General features: G+C 37.2%; 1 protein-coding gene across 1 annotated transcript in view; it reads left to right on the plus strand.

The window, feature by feature from the left end:
• LRP1B (LDL receptor related protein 1B) overlaps window positions 1–16315 on the plus strand; it is a 1349009-nt gene that overhangs the window by 961743 nt on the left and 370951 nt on the right. Inside the window, exons 36-40 of the mRNA XM_075000767.1 lie at window positions 3704–3838; window positions 4367–4496; window positions 13173–13299; window positions 13453–13604; window positions 13889–14013. Of these exons, the coding sequence (XP_074856868.1) occupies window positions 3704–3838; window positions 4367–4496; window positions 13173–13299; window positions 13453–13604; window positions 13889–14013 (669 nt within the window). The remainder of the gene's footprint in view (window positions 1–3703; window positions 3839–4366; window positions 4497–13172; window positions 13300–13452; window positions 13605–13888; window positions 14014–16315) is intronic.

The following is a 16315-nucleotide window of genomic DNA, read 5'->3' on the forward strand; positions in this document are numbered from 1 at the left end:
AACTTCCTCCAAAAAACAACCTCCTGAAACCAAACACCCAACAACACTTCTACCCACCCCCACAAACCCTCTAAACCCCAAGGAGAGTGAGCTAACAGAATTTACAGTGAGGACAGGCACTTGAAAAATTGGGCTAACTGACTTAAAATCAAATTTATCTCACAGTGTAGACACAGCCTCTGTCTAGTCTGAATTGCTGGGTCTGTCCCATGAAAGCTCACCTAATAAACAATTTTGCTAGTCTTTAAAGTGCTACTTGACTGTTTTTTGTTCCAAAATAAAAGTCTACTTGTCCTATAATTTCCAACCTATTTGATTTTCTTTGGCAAAGGCGTTGGTCAAAAGTGGGGAATCTTGCCTCAGTGATAATTATGAAGGAGATTGGTCTATTTCATTAGTATGAGCTAATATATTATGCCCTGTAATATAGCGCCCTTTCCTATCAACCATTAAAACAGCCACTATGCTAGGCCAGTTTCTGCAAATGGCAGGGCAAAAAAAATCTTAATCTACATTTCTGAAATCCTTTTCTGTAACAAGCAACTGCGAAGTGTGAGAGTATCATTATGCCTTGCCCATCCTTCTACATACTTAGATATTCTTAGCCCTCATCAGCTCAGAGCAGCGAAGGATTTTATTTAATTTGTTTTATTTGTTTTAAATTGGAAATTTGTTTCTTCTTTGTTGCTTTTCATACTCTGTTGTTTTGCCTAGTGACTGAGTAAGTATATTGTATGTATTTTCTTATACAAAAATACTATATCTTTTCATTTTAAATACAAAAATGTATTAATTACTATAGAATTAAGAAAGTCATGATTTCAACAGTAGAAGTATTCTTTCCAGGTATTGTATCAAACGTATTCCTGTGTCTTTAGAAATTACCTCAGTGATTTAGATTATTGAACATTTTTTATTTTGGAAGGCAAACATAACATCCTTGATTACTCTGGGTGATTTAAAGAACATTCAACTTTTGTTTTTTAAAAGGCTTATTTAAACATATTAATTCTTTAATGTGCATATGCTATATAGCATTTCTTTCTTTTTCTTTTAAAAAGTCAATATTATTTTGCCTCCCTTGGTTCAAAAAAGAGGGTTTTGCTATTTGTGAAATCCAGTTGAAACATGTTCTGCCCACTTCTTACTCCAAATCCCTTTCCAACTGTGCACCAAGGTACCTGCTGTTTGCTGTTTATACAGTTTCAGTTCTATTTTGTGGTCTGGGGAGTGAAATGTACCATCAACTAAGCAATGATAGTGACTGATCACGAAGTGCTGTTAAGTGAACCAAGTAAACAAACTTTTTTTTTAATCCTAAATTATTTTAATCTTCAGAGTTATTTGTAACAGTAGTAAACATAATAGTTTTGTGCATTGTGAACTATTTAATACACTCTTAATTGGTAATTCACGCATAATCATGCACTGCCCCTTGAAGTGTGTCTCAGAAGTAGGATTTCTTATAAACAGAATAGGTTCAAATGGCTCCCATTGATAACTCTGCAGTCCCAAATGAATTTTCACAAACTTAAGAGAGTCTAGGTGAACCTACTTTCTCCATTTGAACCAGTTACACAAGGCTCTTTTTTATTTATTTATTTTTTTGTGGCAAAATGGTATTTTTTGTATGTCCCGCTAAATGCATGTCCTTCTAACATAAGCCATGTGTGATGGGGACATATTTAGAGAGAATTTAGCATCAGGGCTGCGGAGCAATTGCATAAAGATAAACAATTTGGCTTCAGCCTTTGAGCACAGAGTAATGTTTTGTTGGCATCCAGATGTTGGTATGTACAGCTGTAAGTTTGGCTGCTACTTTTGCTTTTCATGTGTTTTAATTCTTGAAAATAATAGGAGATTTGTGCACAATGAAAATAAAAATAAACAGGAAGAATAGCCTGTGTCATTAGTCATTTCTGAGAGGATATGTCTCACTCCATGGCTGTGTCTACATGTGCCCCAAACTTCGAAATGGCCATGCAAATGGCCATTTCGAAGTTTACTAATGAAGCGCTGAAATGCATATTCAGCGCTTCATTAGCATGCGGGCGGCAGCTGCGCTTCGAAATTGATGCGGCTTGCCGCCGCGCGGCGCGTCCAGACGGGGCTCCTTTTCGAAAGGACGCCGCCTACTTCGAAGTCCCCTTATTCCCGTGAGCTCATGGGAATAAGGGGACTTCGAAGTAGGCGGCATCCTTTCGAAAAGGAGCCCTCTCTGGACACGCCGCGCGGCGGCAAGGAGCGTCAATTTCGAAGCGCGGCTGCCGCCCGCATGCTAATGAAGCGCTGAATATGCATTTCAGCGCTTCATTAGTAAACTTCGAAATGGCCATTTGCATGGCCATTTCGAAGTTTGGGGCACGTGTAGACATAGCCCATGTATCAAAGACTGTGCTTGACAACTTGGAAGACAGAATTTAGCTGTTTATTCAAATGCAATTGCTGTATGTTTACAGTGTTAATGTATCATATGAATCAAAAGTTATCTAATTTCTAAACTTTCCTTGTATCATTACATGAATATTTTCACATCCTTATTAGAAACGTGTGATGATACTGAACATTTTCATCTATGTGATTTCCAAGGAGAAGAGGTTGATATAGGTAGTACCCAAGATTTGCCCTATAGTATTTAAGAGCTCTAAAGGTAGTTGAAATAATTATTTTTAGAGAGCTATCCTGGCATTAGACAAAGAACATTAGTACAAATATGAAGATATATCTTGGAAAGGATATTATTAGTATATTATTTTTACTATGATTCATGATCCTGCTGTGCTCTTAGTGGTAAATATACAGTACAGATTGGACTTCTCAGGTCTGGTACCCTCATGACCAGACTGGTCCCGAACAAGGGAACTTTCCAGACAGGGGTATCCCCTTGCTGTTGGCCCCTTAGCATGTCCAGCCACGGCTGGCACGCTGTTGCTGGCCCCCTGTCACTGGCCCTTCCCAGGCTGCCATGGTCCTGGTTCCCAGACCTGCAATGGTGGTCTTGCTTCCAGCCCTGGTGTGGGCTGCCACAGCCCTCCCTTGCTGCTGTGGTGGTCCTGACTCCCAGCCCCCTGTTGCTGCCATAGGCCAAGTTCACAGACCTGTGGCCTGGGGCCACTGTGGCAGGGCTGGGAGACAGGCCACAGCTTCTGGCATTGGATCCCTGGCTGCATAGTCATCTGGCACTGGCTGTGGCTGCTGGCCAATGCTGAGTCACTGCTCCCCAACTCAGGCAGCTGCAGCAACTACTCAGGTGTTCCCCCATGGCCGCCAGGCCACCACTCCCAGCTGCAGTTCTCTAGCCTTTTGGCTCTCTGGTTTTCCTGCTGGACCACAGATGTTGCAGGACCAGAGAGTATCTGACTTGAGACATGCAACTTATAGTAAAAGAAAGTCCCGGTTCTCAAGATCATTGGTAATACTCTAATTTTCATTAGTGGAAGATCTAGTCCACTATATGTGCATGTTTTAAATTGAGATGATGAAAAAATTGATTGTTGGTGATAGGGATGATGTTTAAATATTAACCCTGGGGTCAATATTAATGTAATTGTATTGAACTTGTGAAGAAGCAGTGTCTGTAGTTACTTACATGGATGATTGAGCAAAAATGTGAGGTTCATTTGGAGGAGAACATTTTTTATTACTCCCCAGTCAAGCTCACAGCTTTAATAATTCTAATTTTTCTTTCTGTATTTTTGTTCAGGAAATGACACAATTTACTGGACTGACATGGGTCTCAACAAAATTAGCAGAGCTAGACGAGACCAGACCTGGAAGGAAGACATCATTTCAAATGGTTTGGGAAGGGTTGAAGGCATAGCAGTGGATTGGATAGCGGGTATCACCAGTGCCTTTATTATTTCTTAAGTATCTTTTAGATAGCCCTTTTTTATGCTTAAAAATTATCCTACTTCATAATAATAGACTTCTGTACTTCTGTCTAAAGAGATATATACATTTTTTTCTTTCAGCTTCACTCTCTAATATTTAGAGCCTCTGAGTATGTTTTTCATGTTGAAGATTAACCCTCTGTGAACTTAGTAAAAAATCACCTAAGAATTCCACAGAGCGGGAAAAATGGTTTTAGAAATTCTTCTATGCTTGAGGACAGTTGGAAAATTAAAATTCCTCTGGTTTCTTAGGTGTGGAATATCAACTTTGCCTTGATACATACAGATTTAGACCTGAAGATAGAAATACTTGAAAGCAGAGTTAAAAATTACAAATTTCCTTTTAGTGTATGTTCATAGTGACTAGGTTTAATGACAGAGTATGCTACTATGTTGTATGCCTTTGAGATTTAAATAGCAGTATTTCTTTTAAAGAAGTAGTTTCTTGGTAATTTTTTTTTTGTTATTTCTCCTAGGTAACATATATTGGACAGATCATGGCTTCAACTTGATTGAAGTTGCTCGACTCAATGGCTCATTCCGATATGTAATTATATCACAGGGCGTGGACCAGCCAAGGTCTATAGCTGTGCACCCAGAAAAAGGGTAACTTAAATATTTCTATATCTTTTTACAAAATGCATGCTATTATTGAAAGTCTACAATTGTAAATCAGGGCATTCAGTCTGACACTTGCTTACCATCTTCCATAAAATCAGCAGAGATTATACTGAAAAAAACCCATAGTTTTTGTTGTTCAGGTTTCTTTTTAAAATTGGGTGCTCTCATATACTGAGATACTTACTATGACACAGCTGCACCAATAGCTGCCACAGGCTCTGGGGCAAGATGGGCAGTGACAGGGGGGCTGGCTCCATACCCCAAAAGGATTGGGGCCAGAAGCAGAAGGAGCAGGGCCAAGGAGAGTCAGCTCTTAGCACCACCAGGACCATGGCACAAGGCTTCCTGCTCCACACACTCTCTTACAGCCATAGGCAGCCTGCCCTGGCACTTCAAAGGGACCTGGGGGCAATTGCTCTCTCTACCGCCCTCCTCATTGGAAGGCTTCCATGACATCTCTGCTTATCCCAGCAGTGGGCAATCAGAACTAGTGAGTGTACCGCTTGAGTGGTCCTGCTGTATGACCAGTGGTGGGCAGTCTGCGGCCTGCAGCCCACTGGGGTTCCACCTGAAGGCTGGGCACCCTCTCACTGCCTCCTTTGCTCATGCTCATCTCCTCACTGGAGCATTGAAGCCCCATAGCCCTATTCCTCCCCATCCCTCCCTCCCAGAACTTTGAGAACACCATGAGTCCACTGATTCATGCTCCATCCCCTCTCTCCCTCTCCCTCTCAGAGCTTGAACCGCAGAAAACAAGTTGCCCATCACTGGTTAGACTAAATATTACACTCTATGTACCTATTTGCAGAACAGTTTCCATACTCATAAACAGTAATTTCACTTGAAGGTGAGCAAGAGATCCGAATTGTGCTTATTATTTTTATCCTCTTAAGTTTTCAACACATTCTTAGAAGACAAACCACCCAACTATAAGTCCAGTGTTGCAATGAACGTTTAGAAAAGTATAATCTCTTGATGGTTATAAGTATCAGTGGTTTGATCTCACTCTAACATCCCCACAACACAAACCAATAAGATCATGGTGCTTAAGTATAAGAATAGAGTAGTGGTTGCAAAAAACATTTTTTCAGATCCATCCACCAATTGCAAAATTTTGCAGACTTTGCTGATGCAGTAACAGTTCCCCTTACCATCAGAGCTGTGCAGTTGTTGCCAAAAGAGGGTTTCTGAGTTGTGTACCTGAAATATCAGACAGAAGCACTGACTACTACAAACACTGCTCATCCCACTTTGAGAAACAAGTATCCAGTAACTGTGAAAAGCACTTCTAAAGGCAAAAGATTTTAAATCAAACTAGGCTGCACTAACTATGCCACAACTTGTGATGGAAGTTGGCTCCATTAAACATAGCAAAGCTCAGAGATATAGCTGAGTGATCATCTATAAACAGAACCTGTGCTCTTCCTGGCAGGCAAAAGCTACTGAAGAACAAATATGCCCACCACTAATGCATGACTGCAGTCTCCTTTAGAAAATTTAACTTACCACCCTCCCTGGAAAAAGTAAAAGTCCACAAGTCCATTAAACACTATATACACACCTATAATCCTCAATTCCCACAGGTTCAGCTAGCTCCATCATAAGAAGATAACAAAACCCACAGGAAATTAGTGTTATATTCAGTTAGGGACACTCTTCAAAGTGGTGTGAAGCCTAGAGCTGCATTCAGCTGGCATCAGTGAGAGAACATAACTTCTAAAGAGTTTTTCTTTCCTCCTGGATAACCATATAGCAACAGCAAATATGTACGTATAATTCATTATATCTTGGGTCGAATTTGGAAGCAATCAGAGGTTTCAGCTTGTGTAGACTATGATAGTTTGCTTCCTTAACATGATACAACTCCTGTGTCCAGATTACTCCACTGTCTTCCTGTCTACTTGTGCTGACAGTTCAAGGTCTTGTTTCTTATCTTCAGAACACTTAAAAGGATTGGAACCCAACTATGTGAGTAACCACATTTCTGTTTGTGAATTACCCAGACAACTGCACTTGTCTGGGACAAAGCACCTCAAACAGTCCCAAAAGTAGCATAGTGGAGTCAGATAAAGTACTCTTATCCAAAGGGACTTGTGTGTTAAAACAACTTCCAGTTTCAGCACAGATGTTTTAATGAAGCTGTGACCACCATTGTTCAGTCCTCTAAAAGAATTACTTATGCCTGATTAGGGAAAACTGACAACAAATCTCAGTGAAGTCTAACAGGGACCCTTTGGTTCAAATCTATTTCACCTGTGGAGTATCTACAGGTTGCAGTAGTTAGCTCTATAAATCCCCTGTCCTCAAAAGAGCTTGGAAGGGTAGAAATAGAAACAGTGACTGCTAAGTATGTGGGAAGAAGAGACAGATTGTAGCCCCAGTCTTTATTCTGCAGAGCCAGCTATCTGAAACCTGTTCCTGGGGGTGGTTACAGAGACCTTCAATGGGAATGAGAGTTAGCCTGCATTTTCTCAGGAGATAGTTATTTTGCTTAAATCTAGAGCCATGCATGTGTTCTTTCGGTTTTAATTCAAACATTTATTGCAGGCTTTCTCCTGTTTTAACCTACTGAAGGAATGAAGCCTAAATAGCCACACAAAGGGGTAAAAATGACAGTGCTCAGAATTGGGGTTTCCTTCTTTGCTGAGCCAGGAGAAAAATATCTTTGTACTAGATTACTGTGCCATAACTATCTCACCTAAAATCTTAAAATGACTGATTCTCTGCAATGCAAAAGTATCTAGTATGACAAATAGTAGGTGAATTACTGTTGGGAGGATTTTGTTCAGGAATTCCAGTTGAAGTACAGGACAGTTTAAAAAAAAGTGTATATAAAATGAATTATGAACAAATTCAGTGGTGGAAACATGCAGCCTTGTTAAGCTTTCTAGGTTTCAAAGTGGGTTCAAAACAATTGAGGAATCAGAGAAGGCTAACAGGATGATTAATTAGTTAGTGTTCCTCTTGTGGCAAGACAATATATTCCAAAGTGGCTGGATCACTGTCTTTTATTCTAAGTCTCAAAAATGTCACTTGAGACAAAATCTGAAGTTGTAAATCTCTACCCAGCCCTAGACTACACATCTGTAGCTCCTTCAGGAAAGAATGGGATTTCTGGGGCAAAGGTTTCTTCAGATGTGTGGGTGATATTAATAAATGCTTTATTATGGAAGATATGCCTTTTGTTACTTCTCCTCTTGTCATCTTATAAAACTTTAACAGCTGCTCATATTTTACTATATACTAATGAAACTGCAGCTGACAGCAGAAAAAGGCAAATGAAAATAACTGTTGTTAAACATTTTTAAGTAAAGCTGGATATTTTTTTCTCATCTAATGAAAATGTTCAAGATCTTGAAAAGTTTCTTATTCTGCATTGGGAAGAACCAAACACCTTTCAATATTTTTTCATTTAGAAACAATAAATAAGCAAAACCACAGGATACCTGATAGTCCAATGGTTTTAGAACTCATGGGATGTGGGGATACATGGGCAGAACCAAGTGTGACCCACAGCTTTCCCTGATTGAGTACAGAAACTTATAGCTCCTGCAGCTAAGTTGAGTCTCCTAACACTTGGCCTATCAAGCCAGTCAATCTATCATTGGTCTAATGAATATTTAATTACTTATAAGAAGTGCAAAAGCTCCCGCAGGAGAAATCACAAAAGAGAGCTAGACTATAGCTCCATTGTTAGGGCATTCACCTGTGATATAGCAGAGCTGTGTTCAAATCCCTGTTGTCAATTGGGAATCTCCCAGATCTTTCACATTCTATATGTGGGGGCTCTCTCACTTTGTGTTTGGTTTTGAGCAGAAACCCCATCAGGGACCTGGGAAACACTCCTGAGAAGGTTTAGTCAGAACTGCCCCTTTCACTGAAATAAATTCCGGTTTGATGAAGTGCTATTTTCTGACCAAAAAACAACAAAAAACAAACAAAATAAATTGTCATTAAATTCTCAACCAACTTTATTAATTACTCCTATGAGTCACAGCAAAATATAACTCATCACATTAAGTCCCTTCTGATAATGTTGTTCTAGATATTATGATTTCTATTAGTAAGTTAGTTCAAGAAAGGTACCTTAGATCTAGACACCATTTTGTTTGCCACACATCATGTATTCCTGGTCTTGCAAGATGATATGGATTTGACAAATTTTGATGTACTCATATACTTAATTAACACTGAACATTTTCTGAATTACTAAAAACTGAGCCCTCTGTCCCATTCAAATTAATCTCAGATATTCCATATTAACTTCATGGAGACTAACCCCAGCATCATCTCTTTTCATCCTGTTGTTTAAACATTAATGAATCCCAGAACAACATCCAATGCCTATCTTGTCATCTGTACAGCAAAGTAAGTTTTGTTGAGAGAAGTCTGAGGGTGGTTTCAGAAGGAGTTGGTCTGGCATGTGTTTCTCCACTATGCAGAGAAGTGCCTCCTTCAGAGACCCACAAGATAATTAAATTAACACAGTGCTGGGAAGTTTGTATACATTTTTCTACATTGAGTTAAAAAGTATTCTCAGTCATTCTGCTAGTTTTCTGATAGTGTTTTTAAAGGCTTCTTCCCCTACAAACATCTAGTTAAGAGTCCAAAATGAATGTTTACCTTACTAGATACGTTTTTTGGTGTGTAACTGGAGTTTTCTTGGACTAGCTGCTCTGATAGAGAGAGTAAAAAGTTTTTAGTTGAACTAAGACGAAAACTGTTTTTTTTCTGAAGTTGCCATTCAATTTAATGTCTGTGTCAAGAAACAATGCTGATTAGACATGTGAATACAAACGTAGTTGTTTTAGAGATGCTGGTTGCAATTCCATAGATAAGGGTGCACTAAAAATGTTCCTCCAAAGTCAGTCTATCTATATCTACACATTAATGTGACTGCACTTAGCTGTATTTTATTTAGGTCATGTCTACACCTACTACAAACTTCAAAGTGGCCATGATAATGGCCAAATTGAAGAATACTAATGAGGCACTGAAATGAATATTGAACTCATCATTAGCATCCCGCTGGCCACAGCACTTCAAAAGTGCTGTGGTTCGCTAATCCGTGGCTCGTCTACATGGGGCTCCTTTTCGAAAGGGTCCCACCAGCATCGAAATCCCCTTATTCCTATCAGCCTAATAAAGGTAAACATTCATTATGGACTCTTAACTACATGTTTGTAAGGGGAAGAAGCCTTTAAAAACATTATCAGCTGATGGGAATAAGGGGATTTCGATGTTGGTGAGGTCCTTTTGAAAAGGAGCCTGTGGAGACGAACTGCAGCACTTTTGAAGTGCCACAGCCGGTGGCATACTAATGAAGTGCTGAATATTCATTTCAGTGCCTCATTAGTATTCTTTGATTTGGCTAGCATGGCCATTTCCAAGTTTTTAGTAAGTGCTGATGTAGCCTAAATGACTTAATATCTCATTAGCATGCCAAGCTATACAAACATTGACAAAGTGATAGGAAGATAGAACACTCAGCTCTTTCTCACTTGTAGGTACAATCTGCCCAAGATGTGTCTGTGTCAACAGGGGAGTAATTTGCCTTTACAATCTTTTACTTGGTCACAGAGTGGATTGTGTACTCTTTGTGAGATCAGGAGTGCATTTAATAAGTGTATAAGGTTACATCTAAAATAGATCTATGTTTTCAACAACAATGTCCACTTCATTGATAGAAAAGAGGAATCTATTATTAAACTCCATTTTGGTATGTTCTAAGTTATTTATAGCTATTTATTTGGAGAATGCTATCCCTGTAGAAAGTAGTGGTGAACTAGACTTAAGAAATCTCTTGTTCTGAGATTTTTTCTGATAATTTCTTGCTAGAGAAAACCAGGAAGAGATTGAAATCTTCACTAATTTCTATAAACTAATAGTTTAAACATTTAAATAGAAAACTTTCATCTATGTGGGAAATTTAAACTTTCATATTTCACAATATTAAATTAAAAAATTCTTTCCTCAAATTCATTGAAGTTGTGCCCATGTGTCAACTATGTTAGGAATTCTTCAATTAGTACCAGATCATGGCCCATTTTTACAAAGGTGCAAGTCAAGTAAAAAGTGTGTCATAAGTTTTCACTCTTTCTTTTGTCTGGTCTGGTATACTCCATCATTCATCTCACAGAATGAAGCATGCTCCGTGTAGACTCACTATATTCCCTCTCTCTGTTTGTGACAGGCAATAGGCAGAGTTTTGATCAAGGCATCCCTCTTTCCCAGCTTACCCAGTGGTGTAGTTATTAAGTGTAATCTCATTTTGTCTGAAAATGGTGAATGGGCATATTGGTCACTTTATTTATATGTGGTTCCATGGGGTTTGTCAACAAAACCATCTTGTGTAGACATAGCTCATATTTTTAGAGTGAAAGGTTTCTAACTAATGGTGCTCTCTGTAATAAATAAATAGTTTATGTTTGTATTTTAGGGGAATTCTGATTTTTTTTCTTGCAGTTTCCCTCTTCTTTAGGACAATTATAAGGCTGTGATTTAGTGAGGCATATGGTCATGTGTCAGTATTGTCCAGAATCAGTAAAGCTGTGCTATGCGCGCCATTTTACAAACTGATCTTTGTACGCAGATGAACCATTTGTGTGTCTCTGTGTGTGTGTGTGTTTACAGAATAGAGATGAGATGTTGTAAAAATCTAAAGGTCTTCAAAAATAACTTGAATATGTTGTAAGTACATGTAATCATTTATAATGTTCTGAAAAGCCAAATGTGTGCTTATCATTATCAGAACTAGGTTGTTATGTGACTTTGTATTTTTTGTGTGTGTATTTGAGAGAGAGAAGGAGATATCAGAAGATTCACATGGCACTGCCTGTGTGCAGCCCAGGGGGCTGGAAAGGGGTCTTCACAGGCCTCCTACTAACACTGCCCAGTGTGACCCCTGGCTGGGGGTGAGGCTGTACAGGTCTTCTGCCTGGCAGTGCTCAAAGGAAGAATACAGCAGTGGAACTGGCTGGGTTTTGTCCCGTCTTTCCTAGTCCATTGCTGCAACCAAGAGCCAGTGGGAGAGGTTATGGGCAAGGGAACCACTTACCTGGGTTGATGGCTTGTAACGTGTTGCGTCCTGTCCCCAGCTGGCCTCTCCCTTCCAGGTGTGGCTGCCCCCAGTGGTCATGCTGTAGTGTAGCTGTCCTCCAGTGGTCATTGCATAGTATTGCTGTCCCTCCAATGAGCCCTCTCACTTTCCATGTTATAGAAAATCAAAATACAATTTCAGAAACATTCCACTTTTCTCACACAAACAAACTCTGGTCTTGCTTTAAGTTAGAAGAAGAGGAAGCTGCATATTAAATTTGATGGTCCTAGCTGTTACTGAGAGTGTTTTTAATTATTCTGTTTCTGAAAGAACTTTACCTTCACACTTTTGATTTTTTTTCTTTTTGTGTTGTTCAGGAATTGACAAAAATAAAGTAATTTTCTTCTAAATTTGGTAATAGAATAGTGGATCTGTTAATATATATTTTAGTCTGTGTCTGATATTCCATCAACTTGTTGAACTGCATCCAGATCTTTTTTATAAAAAGATTAAAAAATAGAATTTGGTCCAATATAATATTACATTATCTTCCTTGTGTACATAGACCAAACCAAAACCACCTCGTTTATCTTTGTATGGCAAATAAAAACACAAAGGGAAGAGCTTTGCTGTTTTTCAGATAAACAAACTACAGAAATATATAGTTATTATTATATAGTAAGCAAATATCACTTACATGCTTAATACAAACTGAAGTAGTGCTATTAGGGTCTTGATTCAAAGACTATTGTCGTCACTGAAAAGACTTATTTTTACTACAGGAGCTTTTTGGTCAGGTTTCAAGTACCTTAATATATAGGGCAGGGGTCAGTGACCTTTCTGAGGCAGAGTTGCTGAAATTTGACTTTTTGACCGCTACGTACAGTCCAAATGCCGGTGACACTTTTAAAGTCACTGATAGTCATACTTACAAGAGCTTCATTAATAAATAAGTTAAGATGCAAAATTTACCATTTCGGTGGTAGTTAGTAATATTAGCTGGTCTTTTGTTAAACTACAAGTAGCATGGCCCTGAGGAAGCTCCTGGCTACATGGAGGACGGGGCACAGAGCTGAGTTCCCTCTCGCGTGCTGACAAAAATCAGCTTATGTGCCACTCCTGGCACCATGCATCATGACGCTGGCCCCTGATATAGGTGATATTAAATCTGACCTAGGTTCATTAATCTCATAGAGATTGGAAAAGGTTTGCATTTCTGAGTTGAACTTTTACAGCTGATAATAGGACCCAATGGTCACTAAAAATAGTGTCACAAATTCTTTAATTGGTCAAAAATATAGTAGCAACCTATGAAACTGCTTGAAGTTTTGCTACTTTATACATTTTGCTCACCTAGGCATTTACTGTAAAGCTGAGGTACTGTAACAAAATATAAGATATCAAGTAGTTGATCAAGCAAGTTGAATAAGACTAGCCTCTGTAGAAATGTTTCATACTAATCTTTAAAAAGACAGCAGTCTGTTATTTATGCCAGCCCAGTATCAGAATCCTTTATATTTTAAACTTTGATTTTATACAAACCGTACTTATATTTTTTTGCCAAATATATGCAGATCTGAACGTGTTCATCTGTTTATTGTGAATTTCTGCAAATATTTTAGGTATTTATTCTGGACAGAATGGGGACAGACTCCCTGCATAGGCAAGGCACGGTTAGATGGGTCCGAGAAGGTTGTGTTTGTGAGCTTGGGGATTGCCTGGCCTAATGGAATCTCCATTGACTATGAGGTGTGTTCCTGTATCTTTCACTAAATGTTAAATGTGCATTAAATGGTATATTGCATTACAAGTTGGTCTTCCACTCTAGCATTCTATTATTTTCTCAATACAATTCTCGGGCAAAAATAGGTTGTTGAAGTTTACTTTGAAATTGATCTTTAGGAAAATAAATTATACTGGTGTGATGCTCGTACAGACAAGATAGAAAGAATCGACCTTGAGAGTGGAGGGAACCGGGAGATTGTGCTGTCAGGGAGCAACGTGGATATGTTTTCAGTCGCGGTCTTTGGAGCTTACATCTACTGGTCTGACAGGTAATTTATTTTTCCATAAGTATTTGAGTCTCAAAATGTTATTTCAGTGCCAGATGCTTCACCCTTGTAGGATTAGCCATTCCTTAGCAAGGTCATAGAAAGGATCTAACAAAGCTATGCAATTTCCACAGAAAAAGTACTTTTTATATTCAAAGGGCATCAGTGTCACAAAAGAGTAGGTTTTTTCAGCTAATGGTAGGCCAGGTGTCTGTTCCATTTTAATTACTTGTTTGATATGAATTATATGTGGGTTCATGATCAGCCATCTTCAACTTTTTTGGCAGAGCACATGCTAATGGCTCGATCAGAAGAGGTCATAAAAATGATGCCTCAGATGCTATGACCATGAGGACTGGCCTTGGAATAAACCTGAAGGAAGTGAAAGTGTTTAACAGACAACGAGAAAAAGGTTTGCTCTTTCTAATGATATTAATTATGACTTTAATATCTGACATTACTTTTTCTGTGCATTAATTCTGGTTAATATAAAAAGCAAAATCTTCAATGTTTTATGAATTTTCTAAAAATTCTCCCTATTTTTCCTTTTTAAAATTGTGATTTTCTAAATAGAACAGTGTTAATAATGAAAATGTATGAAACAATTTATTATAAAATTGTAAAATTCATCCTGTGTTGTGTCTCTAGATATTTTAAGACTAACGTATAAAATAAATAAACTGTCACATCCTATCACCATTTTTATAGGAAAAAAATCAGGATTCTGAGTAATAATATGGGCCATAAACTGATCTAAGATATATAATCAGCATGGATATCTGGTACTTGTCCACCACAAGTCAATGATTAAAAATTATTCAGTAACGTGCACAGGCCCAAGATGTGACTGAAAGGGGTCAAGGGAATCTGAGAACTTCAGCTATCATGATTTACTCTAGATCATAGATGCTTTTCAACAACCATTTCAGTCACCTTTCTCCTCAAAAGAGAACGTGAGTTGGGACCAAAATTTTGAAATCATTGTCAAGAGAGAGATTCCTGAGAGTGAACCTAAATCAGTTCTTAGAAAAAATTCCAAAAATCTCTTGGAAAAAAGTTAAAATGATAACATTTGATATATTTTGGGGAAAAAAACCCACATTTTATTATAGTTTAATATTTTAATACTTTTCAAATTCCACTGGGCTACAAATAATAAATGTCTTCTGGAGGGGTTGTCAGTGAACTAAGGAAACAGAGGGAAAAATGTTTTTGTATATTTCCTTCTCTTTCAAATTATTTATTATTTTTATTGTAATTGTTGTTGTTGTTTAAAACTGATATTTGAAAATGTAATTAGCTTGTTTTATGACCTCTCTCTAGCTCTAAAAAAACATGTTAATTGACTAATGATTAATCATCATTTTATCAAACATCTCTTTTCAGCTTTGAAAAAGCACCAGTCCTGTGCTATGATTTGCTAGCAGACTTCTGTCTTTTTACCAATGAAATTCTTTGTGGTTATAAGACTTGGAACTGTTTGTTCAGATTTCAGGATCATGGCCTTCCTGGAAAAAAAGAAAAATCTATAAAATATAGAAGAAAACAAGTTTCCTCTCTCTCTCTCTGAAGTTTGAGAAAAAAAGATCTCCCATAACACATCCTGCTTATTAACATTGTAAAGAGTCATCACAAAATCTGAGAATAATAATATGCAAACAGCTTTTCAAAATGTTTTTTTATTTTATGTTACTATTGTTGTCTGCTTGGGGCAAGGATATGTGTAATAACTTTGAAGATTTTTCTAGCTTTTAACTTAACAAAAATAAACTGTAGTGGTGTTTATATTAATAAAAGAAACATTGTTTTCATTGAAAACTATACCCATATTTAAATGTAGCAATAAGTAGATAATGAATATTTTTCATTTAAGTAAGCCTGAATTATGTGACAAAATCTGATGTTTTATAACTACAAAACAGCCTTTCAAAATGTTATTTATTCTCAGATTTTGTGTGGAAAACTCTCAAATGGAAAAGTAACTTTAATGTATTTCAGACTGACTATAACAAAATAGCAATCAAACGCACATAATAAACTTAGTGAAAAGACTACATATAAACACTAAAAAGACAGATAAAAACTTTCTCTGCAATTTTTGACCATTCTGTAATATTTGAAATGTAACAAAAGTAAGTAAAATCACACAAGTTATTATTTTTTCAATAATTCCTTAATTGTACACACTTGTTGGAGGGGGAATATTTTAAAGATATTATTCAAATAAATAAAATGTTAGCAATTAGTTCTACATCTAAAATAGAGAAATAACTCAATAAAATATTGGTAATATATCTGTCCATATGTTGGAATATATTTAAATTGTGGTAGAAAATATGTACAAATTTGTGAAGCAAATTGTTAAAACTTAAGGAACTCCAGAGGTTATTTTTTGCAAGTTACAGATTTAAAAAAAAAAACTCTTAACAACTCTAGAAAAAGTTCATAACATTCACAGATTTTAACTCCTTCAGATTTAATAATTATCTCTTCTATATTGTAAAATATGCATTGTTATTCTTAAAGACAAAATTATTTATAAACACTCATAAATAAACTTTAAAAATATTTAGGGTAGTGGTCAGAATTTTTAGACTTAAACAATAATTGATCCTTTTTTTACATTCATAGTATGTATTAACAAATATATCATAAATGGTTATGTCAGAGAGTCGTTGGAATGCATAATCAAAGCTATTCTAATTTATGTCAAT

This window comes from Carettochelys insculpta, chromosome 8 (genome assembly GCF_033958435.1).
Source record: "Carettochelys insculpta isolate YL-2023 chromosome 8, ASM3395843v1, whole genome shotgun sequence".
In the NCBI taxonomy this organism is placed as follows: domain Eukaryota; kingdom Metazoa; phylum Chordata; order Testudines; family Carettochelyidae; genus Carettochelys; species Carettochelys insculpta.